This window comes from Enhydra lutris, unplaced genomic scaffold, assembly GCF_002288905.1.
Source record: "Enhydra lutris kenyoni isolate GAN:26980312 unplaced genomic scaffold, ASM228890v2 scaffoldscaffold13, whole genome shotgun sequence".
NCBI lineage: Eukaryota > Metazoa > Chordata > Mammalia > Carnivora > Mustelidae > Enhydra > Enhydra lutris.
This window is the reverse complement of record NW_019154097.1, coordinates 40,612,178-40,626,790: the sequence shown is the minus strand read 5'-3', so window position 1 is coordinate 40,626,790 and position 14,613 is coordinate 40,612,178. Positions and strand designations below refer to the sequence as shown.

General features: G+C 38.4%; 1 protein-coding gene across 1 annotated transcript in view; it reads right to left on the bottom strand.

Annotated features, from left to right (window-relative positions):
* Positions 1-3,078: 3,078 nt before the first annotated feature.
* Positions 3,079-14,613, bottom strand: part of LOC111145989 (zinc finger protein 713) — a 28,528-nt gene continuing 16,993 nt past the window's right edge. The window contains exon 4 of the mRNA XM_022501344.1: positions 3,079-4,520. Within this exon, the coding sequence (XP_022357052.1) occupies positions 3,463-4,520 (1,058 nt within the window). The 3' untranslated portion in view covers positions 3,079-3,462. The remainder of the gene's footprint in view (positions 4,521-14,613) is intronic.

Sequence of the window (14,613 nt, the reverse complement as noted above, 5' to 3'; positions counted from 1 at the left end):
GGAGAAGCAGATTCCCTGATGAGTGGGGAGCCCAATGTGGGGCTCTGTCCCACCAGTCCAGGATTATGACCTGAGCTGAAGGCAAAGGGTTCACCAACTGAGCTACCCAGGTGCCCCTTTTTTACTTGTTTCTTTTTTCTTTCTTCTTTTTTATTTATTTGACAGAATGAGAGTGAGAGAGAGCACAAACAGGGGGAGCAGGAGAGGGAGAAGAGGAATCCCCACTGAGCAGGGAGCCCAATTTGAGGCTTGATCCCAGGACCCTGGGATCCTGATCTGAGCCAAAGGTAGATGCCTGATTGAGCCATCCAGATGCCCCCTTTTCCCTGTTTCTTAAGTTATTTAAAACATTTAATACAATCTTAAATTTTAGGCTTGTGATTTTTTATTTGTATTTATTTATTTATTTATTTTTTAGGCTTGTGATTTTAATGAAACACTTCGATGTGTTTAAATTGAAATCAGTGCTTAAAAAGAGTGGGTATATCTAATTTTGAAATTCATAAGTTTTTATTTATTAGTTTCACAGCTGTGAATAATTAGAGGAATACTGGCTGCTTAAAGAATGTGTTTCTAAAACTAATAAACACTAATCAAAATATAAATAGTAACAAATATATTTCTCCAAGCCTGCAAGGCCTTTGGACATAAGAGAATCTATCAACCTGATGATCCTTTAACATTCTGAAGTTCTGAGAAAGTTACACAGATTTTAATGTGAGCAGCAACCTTTTGCTTTATTAACTTTAATATATTCAACAAATATTTTTCATATGTTATAAAATGCTGCTCCAGGCACTATTTTTATTTACTGTACCAGTAGGTGATCCATGTTCTAATGACATTTCTAAAGAGAAATCCTGTATTAATAGTTTATTATTATGTATAAGCTTTAATATCTCTTTTCATAAAGGACCAATGGACATAGGTGGATGGACCAAATGAACTAAGATATGTGAAAGGGTAATGTCTTGCCCTCCTAGACAGAAATAAGTAATAACTAACAGGTTTTTGAATGAGTACTATTCCTCTGGCTTCTCTAGTCTAAGAACAATACATAATCAATATACTAAGAGTTCACTCTTTAACTTGCAACATTTTGATAAGAACAAAGGACATGAAAAGAAATTGATCCCAGAATGATATAGTTTACTGTACAACTAAGATAAGCATCATCATTTATGACCCAAAGAAATTTAATAAGCTTCTAATTTTTAATTCTTATTTATTATGATGAATTGGTGAAAATCTTGGGGCAACTGTGGTCTGGATAAGTCCAGACAGTTCTTTTCTAGGATTATCTAAGTTCTGCTGAAACTCTCCTGAAAATCCCATTGTTTTCACCTGTGTTGATACACTGCCTTGTATTGGAATCTTTGTGGATAGGTCTTTTTCTTTTTTCTGGTTGCAAAATTAAACTTTGTTCAAAGCCTTTACCAATTGTAATTAACCATTACTTCTTTTAATACATACCTCCACTGTCTGAGATTTCACCTTGGCTCACTCTCTTTCTGAAATCTGGGTGCCCTCTTTATGGAAAATGAATGTTAAATGTAGCTCATTTTGGTGGCTGTTTCCAGAACAGATCTGACCTGAAAGTGGACCCCTACTACACAGACATTTGAACACAAAATACTATTAAAAATCCTTCTTGACTATAGTAACTCAGGATTTTATTAACTATTCCACATCCACTGATGCATGGGGCATAAATGTACTTTGAAAAGTTTGTGACAAAACAAGTTCATTACTTTCTTTGTTTTTAGTGTTTTGGTTTTTAAAATCTTTAAGCATTCAGCTTTGCCCCAAGAACTTTATAAAATCTAGTCTTTCAGAGGGAAAAAGTCAGAGAAGCCTTTGAGCTGAGAGCTATGTTAGAAGAAAAAAGGTGAGGAAGCAAGGGGAAATGCAATCCTATCTTAGCTTCATGGCTTCTTCAAGCCATGACTTAGGAGACAGAAAAACAGAAAACCAAGCAACTGAAGCAGCCCCAAAGGTGCAGCTGTTTGTGGCTTATGACAGTTTACATTTATAATGCTTTGTAACATCAAAAGGTGATAACCTGTTAAACAGGGCAGTATTCATAAAAATAAAATTTAACCACCTTAAATTCTTTTTGGAGAAAGGTGTTATATACACACATTTCAATAAATAAAATGAATTATTAAGCCAATTAGTAATACTTCCTTAGTTGTTTATATAAGCCAGTTAGGCTCTTCCCTGGTTCTTATCCTCATGATGGCACCACAGCTCAACATCTGGGATAGTCTCATACTTCTTGTCTTTCACAGATGTGCAGGGAGGTGCAGGCACTCTCAGCACCTGGTCATTATAGAAAAAAAAAAAAAAGCAACACAAAACAACAAAAAGAAACTTCTCTCTCTCCAAACCCACAAATATAGCAGAAATACCCATTTTAGCGAAAACAATCTGCTATAAGGAAATTTAAACTAGAACAACAGGATAGAAAAGTAGACTTCTCTGAATCACTTTTTAAATTTTTTTTTTAAATTTATTTATTTGACAGACAGAGATCACAATTAGGCAGAGAAGCAGACAGAGAGAGAGGAGGAAGCAGGCTCCCTGCTCAGCAGGGAGCCTGATACGGGGCTCGATCCCAGGACCCTGGGATCATGACCTGAGCTGAAGGCAGAGGCTTTAACCCACTGAGCCACCCAGGTGCCCCTGAATCACTTTTTAAAGTCCATCACTATGACCCTCGGTCTCCCCCAAGACTCTTCTTAAAGTGATCCTAGGACTTGTTTGATGAAAATGCAAAAGTTGCTAAAAAATAAACAAATAAACAAACATACAAACACCATCATATCCTGTCACATTGTTTCTCAAATAAATGTACAGATTTAGGTGGTACATCAAATAGATACTTTTAATTTGGAAGTTATATATATTTTGATAAATATCTATTTATTTTAGAACAGATATAATTGACATATAAAACTCATAATTTCCACAAATACTATTTCCTAGGACAAGGTTAAAAATTCTTAGTCCCTTTAAAGGAAAATATTAAGTAAACACAATATGATAAAAACTGTAAAGGAACACACAAATGATGAAAGTTTGAGAAATATTGCCTTTATGTTTATTTCAAGTTTATGTGACTGGTTACACTACATCATTGCCTTAATCAATGTTTACATAATTTAAAAACTTTATATCATAAAAGTTACAGGTGAATAATTACAGATTATTGCCTACAAGATTCCTGGTCATTGAAAAAAGCTTTATATCAGATTTGGAATGTGACTCTTAATATAATCTTATTTATAAAATAAGTTATTTTCACTATTTATAAGTGCTCCTTGGAATACACTACTAATTTAAGACCTAAATTTATTTAGTTTCTATGCATTAAAAGTTTAAGTTTTCTCACCTCTGTAAATAATTTGATATTGAAAGGGATGAAAAGATCTGACCAAAAGTTTTCCCAGATTTATATATTCATATGATTCCCCCGCCATGAGTTATGTGCTGCTGGGTAAGTGAAGGACTGGGACTTAAGGTTTTCTCACATTTATTATATTCACATAATTTCTCCCGAGTATGGATTTTCCTATGTTGATTAAGGTGTGCACTCTGGCTAAAGGCTTTCTCACATTCATTACATTTATAGGGTTTCTCTCCTGTATGAGTTCTCTCATGCTGATTAAGATGTGTCCTCTGGCTGAAGGCTTTCCCACAAAAACTACATTCATAAGGTTTCTCTCCAGTATGAAGTCTATGATGTTCAGTAAGGGATGTGATACGGCTAAAGGCTTTACCACATTGATTGCATTTATAGGGCTTCTCTCCAGTATGAATTCTCAGATGTTGAGTAAAGGATGAATGCTGACGGAAGGCTTTTCCACATTCATTGCATATAAAAGGTTTTTCTCCTGTGTGAATTCTCTGATGTTGAATAAGATGTATCCTCTGGCTGAATCTTTTCCCACATTCATCACACTTATAGGGCTTCTCTCCTGTAAGGACTATCTCAGGTTGAGTAAGAGATGAGTTGTGGCTGAAAACCTTCCCACATTCACTGGGTTTCTCTTCAGTATGAATATGGTTAGTAAGAAGAATATGTTGATTGAAGATTTTTCCACACTCATTATATTCATAAGGATTATTTCTTACATAGTTTCCCTGATAGTAAATCAAGTCTGGATTATGTTTGATGCTATTTCCTTGTGTGTCAGAATTAAGGGGTATTTTAATTGAAGGAATTCTCTGATGCGTAATAGGGTTTGCATTCAAGTTATAGTTTTCTCGAAATCTATCACAGTCATGGCTTCTCTCCTGTGTGATCTTTTTGTGGGTGAAAGATATTTGTGCTAAGTATCTCTGCTGGTTTTCTTGGTTAAACTCTAACTGGTAATCAAAATCCCAGAGTCCTCCCAAGATGGAGTACCAGAAACTATCTCCTGTTAGTCTCTCCATTATCATGTCATGATTTTGTTTTTCATCAGAAATATTCTGGTTTGGAGTCGCTTTTTTGATTTCAGGTCTACTCTCCCCATCTAAAAGAAATGCAGAACATACAAATACTTTGCCATCTCCTCTGTTTTGAAAAAGAAACTGTTGCACAATGAATTACCACAGGAAATATATAGTAATGTGGACAAGGTGTATGTGGCATAAGTTTTAAAATATGGCCACGTAACAAGGGAGACTATAAAAGGATGATGGAAAGCACTGAGCAGGGGGAAATTTAAAACATGTACGGTAATCATAAGAAGAGATCATCCAGGAGTATCTATAGCTGAAAGGTAATGGAAAGGAGAACGAGAAATCTCAGAGAAAGTTCTGTGCTTAGAGGTGGGAGATATTAGAGGAAAGACTATACTTGGGGAAGACAGGTCCAAGTACTCCACCTTATAAATTTCATCTGTGGATTATTCTATTGTAGTGCAAGTGACCCTGTTTATTTAAAAAGTATTTCTTCAGGGTGCCTGGGTGGCTCAGTGGGTTAAGCCGCTGCCTTCGGCTCAGGTCATGATCTCAGGGTCCTGAGATCAAGTCCCACATCGGGCTCTCTGCTCAGCAGGGAGCCTGCTTCCCTCTCTCTCTCTGCCTGCCTCTCTGTCTACTTGTGATCTCTGTCTGTCAAATAAATAAATAAAATCTTAAAAAAAAATAAAAAGTATTTCTTCATATTTTTATCTTTTGCTTAAAATGACACAATTAATACTTGCTTATAATAACACATTCAGATAATATGGAAATGCAATAAGGAAGAATTTCAGCCCCTTAGAGGTCATTATTTTTAATAGTTTGGAGCCTGTCTTGCCAGATTTTTTTCTATGTTCATACAAATATAAATGTAAATCATATTCTAAACAAGCATGAATTGTGATAAAAACAAAATTTCATTTCAGTCCCCTACTACTTCTTTAAACTTAATTTAATGGGGGCATTCTTATTATGCTTCTGGATGAAGATCTGGGCAGGTTCCATGGTTCCCCCTAATTTTTAGATAACAAATACTCCTACTGTTACATTAAGTTACAAACACAGTCTCTAATCAGTAATTAAAGTGTTCAGTCACCTGTTTAATAATCAAAACTCCAAAATTAATTCCCTTTCCTTCCCCTTGGCTGTTAAGAGTCATATTCTTCCTTTCTCCCCACCACCTGCCTCTTTCTGCATCCTACTCTCTTCCTGCTCGTTTTTTCCCCTGCTGCCGTGCTCTCATTTCTTGTTCCCACTTTAATTATTTCCCTGGCTACCTCTTTCTCCACTCACTGTTGTTTAGTTCCCTTCTTTTTTTGTTGCGGGGGGCACAGAGGGAGAGAGAGAATCTTAAGCAGGCTCCACACCAGCACAGAACCTGTTGTTGGGCTCAGTCTTATGACCCTGAGATCATGACCTGATCCAGAATCAACAGTTGGACACTTAGCTGACCAAGTCACCCAGGTGCCCCTGTTTAGTTCCCGTCTAACAAGAGTTTGAGGGTAGAAGCTATGTGGAGGAAGAGATTAAAAGGCCAATTTTTGTATGACTGAGTAGCTTCACATTCTCACCTTGGCAGAAGATTAAATAGGAACTCATGATTCTTGGGAGGTTTTAGCTGGACCTCTCTTTCTCCTCTCATTTCCATGATCTGGACAGATAAATCTTTATTTGGATAGTACCTTGGGACCATCCCTACAGCAATGAATCCTATTGGACAAGATCAAAGATGTTGGATGACTCGTAAACACCCATGATACCTTGGCTTGACAATCTTGCAAAGTGCAGACAGATCCTAACTCAAGTTTCTCCTGGCTCACCTATAAAAGCCATTTTATCAGTCAGCTGTTCTTGGACCTTGGACGGTTTTAGTTTTCTCAAATGTAAGTCATGCGCTAGTCTTGGTCTTTCAACCACAGGGAATGCATATAAAAGCTGAAAGAGTGTTTTCCCCTGTAGTTGGGACATATGATTATCATCCTAATGAGGACACTTAACAGTAAAAGGGAGCACCATTAATAATTATGCCAGAAACTATCCTGGAAAAATAAAATGGAATTACACCATAATACTCTTTTGTACTTTGTTTTTTTTTTTTTTAAAGAGAGAGAGAAACTGAGGGAGGGCAGAGAGAGAATCTTAAGCAGTGTGGAGCCTGATGTGGGGCTTGGTCTCACAATCCTGAAATCATGACATGAGCCAAAATCAAGAGTCCGGAGCTTAACTGAGCCACTCAGGCCTGTGAATTTTTTTTTTTTTTCATTACTGCATATCAGGAACACATTTCCATGTCAACAATACATTTCCATAATTTTTAAAGGTTGTAAAATATCCACTTTTATGGATAAATCAAATTATGTTTAATCAATTCACATCTTCACTGGACTTACTGTTATTACAAACAGCATGGCAAGAATAGTTAGTTGGCTGAACATGAAATAGAAATTGTAGAAAGAGGGACGCCTGGGTGGCTCAGTTGGTTAAACGGTTGCCTTCGGCTCAGGTCATGATCCCAGCGTCCTGGGATCGAGTCCCACATCGGGCTCCTTGCTCATCAGGGAGCCTGCTTCTCCCTCTGCCTCTGCCTGCCATTCTGTCTGCCTGTGCTTGCTCTCTCCCCCTCCCTCTCTCTCTGACAAATAAATAAATAAAATCTTAAAAAAAAAAAAAGAAATTGTAGAAAGAAAAAATCGTTAAAAACAGATCAATATGCTTAAAGATATACAAAAAGATACATAAACAGAACTTACTCTGGTCTAAAATTATATGTGGAAAAAACAGTGATTTAAAATATTTGTTTTAAACCAATTGACGTTTTCAACCAAATTATCAACTGAGCCACTTTATTTTCAGCCAAAACACTTTTGTCTGCCTAGGGACTTTGGCTCCAAAATGTTTAGAATGGTTGGCTGGAGTTTGGAAACAACTCCTGCCTAGGAGTACAATTCAGGGCCTTCATTCCCTAAGGCCTAGCTTCCAAAACTTGTTTATTCCTGGAAGCATGGCAGCTTGATCAACATACTCATGGCCACCTTTGTTGATGGCCTGCTTTCCATGTCTTACCTCTGAGTGAAAAGGGAAAATTGCTACTGGTTGGCAAACTTGTCATCTATTGATACCAGGAGGAGTGACAATGCATGGACCATATAGACACTGTTCCCTTACTCTGGATACCCTCAAGGCCCATCAGATATTCAATCACAGGGCTATCTATCTATGTCCCATTGGGATGCGAGGGTACAGAGTCTAGACTCCAGGTTGAGACAGTGATTATCTTGGGCTATCTGTGAAGAACATTTGTGAAGAACAAACTCTAATCCATTTGCTCTAGCTCCTTACTTAGCCCAAACCCCCATGTTAGCAGACATGACTGCAACTTACCTTGAAAGGAGGGTGGGCATTGATGAGGATGAATACTTTCATCAAGCTGTGTATTTGAGATGATGTTTAGGTGCCTTTCACTCATTATCCACTGTCTACTTTCCTCCTGGTTTGGCCTTACCTGGCTAGAAACCCAACCATTCACTGAAGCTCCCAAGTCTTACTTTATACTTCTCCTGAATCGATATCCTATCACATCTTATATTGCCTACACCTCTGTTGTCTGAGATTATGGAAAAGGTGCTAGTTGGGAAGAAAGTGTTTTCAGACACGGAAGCAGAAGAGCTTCCTGTGCCTACACTGTGAGAATGATATGCATTCTGTTTGTGCCCAAGTTCTAAATTAAGTAAGTGCAATATCTTGGTCACAGCTACAGACTAAGGTTCTTTAGCTTATTGTGGGAGTTCCAGGCTTTCATTATTCTTGCAGGAGCCCAGGGGCTCTACATCAAGAAAAACAGGGGATTTGCATAGAACTATTGTAGTCTCAATATGGTAACTATTTGTCCCCACTGACTCCATATTCCCTGGATCAACTCTTGGGGTTATGAGCCTTTAATAAAATTATATTTCTAGGGTACCTAGACCTCTGACATCCTTTGCATCTAGGCAGGGATACCTTCTAGATAGGATCTTAGAATAAGCATATTGTGATGCCACTGGGCAGCCACAACATCCTGGAAGGCCTTCTGCACTACTGCCATACTTCACCTAGTAGACAACTTACCCTGCTTAGCCTCATCCAATGCCTTTTGAAATAAGCTGTTGAGAAGTCAGAAGAAAGGAAACAAGAAAGGAGAGAGGAAGGGAAAGAAGGAGAGAAGGGAGAAAAGGAAAGAATTAGGGAGAAAGGGAGGGAGGAAAACATTTTAAAATTTTATCTTTTTTTAAAAGATTGTAGGTATGTATGTATATGTGTGTGTATGTATGTATGTATTTATGAGCAAGACAGCACGAGCAGGCAGGAGAGGGAGAAGCAGGCTCCCCAAGAGCAGGGAGCCTGATGTGGGCTTGATCCCAGGACTCCAGGATCATGACCTGAGCCGAAGGCAGATGCTTAACTAACCAAGCCACCCAGGTGCCCCAAGTTTATCCTTTCTATGTGTAAAGTACTATAGTATTTCTAGTTCTCTTTTGTTAATTAAAAAAAAAGTGCCATGATTTATAGTGGGTTATAATATTAATTTAGTGGATAGAATAATACATTACAACTGAGAGAAAATAGGCTAAAAAAGGTTAGAAACTATCAGCTCATCAGACATAGAAGGATAAATGTTTTTTGGTAAGACTGTCTCAATTGTATAGATTATACAGATCTTATGGGTTGCAATAAAAATGAATTTCTTAATGAGGATGCTGATTATAAATAATTAAAAACTACTGTTTTGACAGAGGTCGGTAAGCTTTTTCTGTAAAGGGTCGTAGTAAATATTTAGAGTTTTTGGGTCATATGGGCTTTACTGTTTAATCAACTCTGCTGTCATAGAGTGAAAGCAGCCACATACAATATGAGTGACAGAGTGAGTGTGGCTCAGTTCCCATAAAATTGTTTACAAAAACATGTGACTGTAGACAATGTCTATTCATCCAAACAGCCTATAATACCAAACAGGGTTATCTGGAAAGGGAACCCCCTGTGATAATCTGTAGGGAAGAAAGCACTCTCATACATACCCTAACCCTAACCCTAACCCTAACCCTTATGCTGACTGGGTGATTCATCTTATACTAGCAATGTATGAGAGTGCTTTCTTCCCTACAGAGTTTTCAACAGTTGCCAAAAAGGCAACTTTTTGGACTTTTGCTAAACTGAGAGATGAGAAAAGGTAATCTGTATTTTCAGTTTGTTCTCTTATGAGCGAGGCTGAACATTTTTTCTTACATTAAATGTATTTGTATTCCTTTATCTAGGAACTGTTCCGAGATGTGTGTACTCTATTAGGCTGTTGGCCTCTTCCTGAGTTGGAGGAGCATTTTATTAAAGGGAGCTTAGCCCTTTCGATAGAAGTTGCAAATATTTCCCTTTATTGCCACTTGCCTTTTTACCCTGCTTATTGTTCTACACCACGCAGAGTTCAGGGATTTGTGTCTGTCGAATGTATAAATCTTTTTCTTTTATGGCTTCTAGATTTTGAAACATAGTCAGAAATGATTTCTCTATTTCAAGGTTATAAAAGATTTCTCCTGTGTTTTCTTCCAGGTCTCTTATGGTTTCATGTTTTACATTTAACGCGTCTTTTGAGGTATCGTGGTTTAAGGGGTAAGGTATGGATCTAATTTTATCTCTTTCCAGATGGCTATTCACTATTCATTAAAAAATCTACTTTTTGCAACTATACGTGTGGTGAGCATAGGACAGATATGAATCACTATGTTGTGTACCTGAAACTAATGTAATGTTGTGTGTCAGTTATACTCAAATTAAAAAAAAAAGTCTACCTTTTAAATACCAGTTGGCTCAATACCATTTTCTTAAGATGTCCACCTTTCCCCTCCTGATTTGAAATAACGCCTTTATTGTCTACTGAACTCCTGCATACATCTAAGTCTATTTCTGGATGTCCTATTCTGTTCAGTTGGTCTGCCCTGTTCTAATAAAATTTTACTGAATATTATCTAATTGAGACAATTCCTCTTGTTTTTCTGAGTTTTCCAGATTATTTTTGTTTTGGGTTTTTTTCTTTTCTATTTCATTTTTTTATATGTCCAATTAGCCAACATATAATCAATATGAAATTTAGAATGAGCTTATCTAGATCCCTCTAAAATCCTGAAGACACTTTTTATGGGATTATAGTACATGTATATTAGGGACACTGACATCTTGGTATCTCCATTTATTCAAGTTTATTTTTGTGTCTGTCAGAGTGTTTTACAGTTTTCTTCATGCAGGTATTGCACCATTTCTTGTTAAAAGTTTATTTCTAGTGCATTTAATTTTTCTCCCTAATCGTTCTGAATTTCTCTTCCATTTGAACCCTGTATCCTGATGGCAGGCCTTTATTTCAAGCAAACATTGGAATGTGTGTGAGTCACAAGGTGATTATTTTTGGCTGTATGGAGATTGGGCGAAGGCAGGGAAATACTCTGCCTAGCTTGTTTCCATGTGGGCCTTTGTAACACTGGGTCTGCCTTCTTTTCCTGAGACCTGGTGACTCAGAAACAATAGACTCTGCTTCATGTATAGAGTGCCCACTTTCCTGGAAAATGCCTGTATTTATTTTGCTTAGAGAGAAAGAGAAAGAGAGAGAGAGAGAGAGAGAGAAAGAAATAAGTGGTGGGAATGGATGAGGAGAAGCAGGCTCCCCCGTTGAGCAGGGAGCTGATTCGAGGCTCAATCCCAGGACCCTGGGATCATGACCTGAGCTGAAGGTAGTTGCTCAACGAACTGAGCCACCCAGGTGTCCCATCCACCTTCTTTATAATGGTGATACAGTAATCGAATGTATGTGCATACCATAATTTGTTTAACCTTTATTGGTCAACATTTAGGTAGTTTATAGCCTTGTTGTTTCCCCCAATATGAACATCCCTGTATATAAGTCATTTGTCACATGGGACAGTTCAGGTGGGTTTTGTTCTTAAGGACTCTAAACATGCAGCGCTTCCTGTTACTTATATTTATTTTGTGCATAGTGATGACTAGAAGCCAACCAACACCATAAATGTCTTGACTGAGCAATCAAAGATTTCCTATCAAAAGCAAAAAAAAAAGTTTATTTCTAGGTGTTTTATTTTTTTGGTTACTACTAAATGGGTTCTTCTCTTCCATCTGATTTTCTAACTGGGTAGTTGTTTGTGCTTTTATCTTCACTCCACTTCAACAGTTATTCACTTGGTTAATACAGTTATACTCTGAACTCAGATCCATATAAAGAGTCTCAAACTCACTGTCACACTCTCTTGCCGGGGAAGTATACAATGCCCTTATTCACATGCTACTTGCTTTCTGATCTCATCTGGAACACCACTGCTTTAACCCATCCACTGTTTCCTAGTTTCCAGTCCTCTCCAGGCCTTACTTTACTTCTTGTCACTTCCTGGAATCTATGTCAAATCACCTGAATTAACAAACTCTCATTTTTCTTCCTTTAGTTCCATTCATCTAGCAGGCCCTTGGCCTGAACTCTACAAAGCCTTTCTGGTGCAGAACAGAATAGGAGAAATGGCATATGCACGGACACTGGAAACCACAAATGCATGGGGCAAAATCTCATCTGGATCCTCAAAGTTGCTTGGTAATCTCTTGATTCATCTTTGGTCAGCTTCCATTGAACTTAACAGGCTAGAACAAGTGCTCCTCAAGTTCTGTCCTTATGCCCCACCATTCCTTTACATTCAACAGGGGACCCTGCCTTCAACTGCACCAAGAAAGTAGAAATAACCATGTGTGAATTCCCCCAAATCTCCCACCAACAAACTTATTACATACAAAATCACCCTAATCTCCTTCCCAATCCCACTCCCATCTCTTCTAGAACCTTGCTCTGTATTTTGTATTTATTTTCTACTTATTCCTTCTTTTAACCCCTTTTCTTCAGTATTATAAACAAGCTAAAATCATTCTTTTTTTTAAAAGATTTTATTTATTTATTTGATAGACAGAGATTACAAGTAGTCAGAGAGGCAGGAAGGGAGAGAGGAGGAAGCAGGCTCCCTGCTGAGCAGAGAGCCTGATGCAGGACTCGATCCCAAGACCCTGAGACCATGACCTGAGCTGAAGGCAGAGGCTTTAACCCACTGAGCCACCCAGACGCCCCTAAAATCATTCTTGCTTTGAACAATCCTCTTTTGACACCACCTTCTATTCTCCCATTATCCTCTATTGTCTCCCTTTCTCATTCGAACTTCTTGTAAGAATACTGTATACTTACAAGGTCCACCTTTTTATCTCCTGTTCATTCAAAAATGTACTAACTGATTGTTCTTCTAATCATTCCCGTTATTTCTCTTATTTTTTTAAAAGATTTTATTTATTTGACAAAGAGAGACACAGCAAGAGAGGGAACACAAGTAGGGGGAGTGGGAGTGGGGAGAAGCACGCTTCTCACTGAGCAAGGAGCCCGATGCAGGGCTCGATGCGGGGTTTGATCCCAGGACACTGGGATCATGACCTGAGCCGAAGGCAGATGCTGAATGACTAAGCCACCCAGGCACCCCATGTTATTTCTCTTATTAATTAACATAATTGCTAACCTCTTTGTTGCTAAATCAAACATTTACTAGGTCTTACCTCAGTGAGGAGGAGGTTTCTAGGTAAACAGGCATCAATAGATGCCAATAAGACAAGCAGCACCCCAGAGGGCAAGCCAGAGTTACATGAGGCCATCAACAGAAATGTCTTACCTCAGCCTTATAAGAGGAACCAGTGACTGTGTCCCTGTGTCTTACAGGATAATGCCAAAATGCAAGCTGTCTCCTTGAAGGAGACTGCCAGGCTGCTTGTTCCTGACAAGGCGGATATGAGGAAATCATTTGTTCAACCTGACCTGTGAACCAAGAGCCTTAGGAATCCACAAAGTAAGTTCTGGAAACTTTCTTAAGTTAGCGATTATTTTCTCTAGCTGGGGGTCTGTGGATAGGGATATATGGGAAATAGCATGAATCCTACAAATGGACTTGCCTGTGGGAAAAAAGTACCTGAAGGAAAAAACACCTGAGGGAAACAATAGATTTGCCTTCTGCTGTAAGTGCCTATGCTGGCAACTCACCTGGGAAAAGAGTTTTTCATTTTCATTTTCTTTTCTTTTATTTTTTTTAAGATTTTATTTATTTATTTGTGGGAGAGAATGAGGGCAAGAGAGAGAGAGAGCATGAGAGGGGAGAAGGTGAGAGGGAGAAGCAGACTACCCACTGAGTGGGGAGCCCAATGCAGATTCGATCCTGGGACTCCAGGATCATGACCTGAGCTGAAAGCAGACGCTTAACCCACTGAGTCACCCGGGTGCCCAGGGCTTTTTTCATCTTCTTCCTTTAATTTCCTACTTCCCAGGTTTCAGGGTGTGGAGATTCATAGAAATAACGTCACCTACTACTGTTGGAGAAAGCGTTCGGGGGTTCTTGAGAAGATGTTTTATTAGCTTCTACCCATAGAATGGCAGCACTGGTCAGACCAAAATCCAGGTAAAGTGAAGCTGAAAGAGGAGCAGGTTTCTCACCCCAGATGACCTGGAGCACTAAAAGCAATAGGGACAGCCAAGTCAAAGCCACCCTGAGAAAGAAGCTGAGGTCCGAATGGCAGAAAACCAAGTCCAAATGGGAAAACACTGCGCCAGAGCAAAGAATCAGGGTGGAAACTACATAGAGATGGGGTAGCTGAGTCCAGGATAAAAAACTACAGTGTCAAATACCTAACTCAGTATCTGGCATACATTTAGAAGTGAACTACTTACTGATACAACCAGGCAGAACATTTTAGGTGGTATGCCAACAAGAGGGAGCTAAGGTTTTGTTTTTATTTTTTAGTTAATAACTCTCTTATTTCATGGATGCTTTAAAGAGAGAGTATAACATCAACAGATCCAGGTTTTGAAATATTTAATTAAGATGATACTATGACATTCATAAACAAAAATATAATCTAAAATCTGGGAAGATTATGTGGGTGAAATATTGAGGCTAAAAATACAGAAATGGGAAAATGCCATAGAAGGGTTACTTAAAAGGAATATCTACAGAGCAGAACACTAAGCCTGTAGGAATACATACATTTAGAAGAATAAAAAGGGAGAGAAAGCAGTGTAGGAGCAGATAGAGATGCTGGACACAGACTACAAAAGGC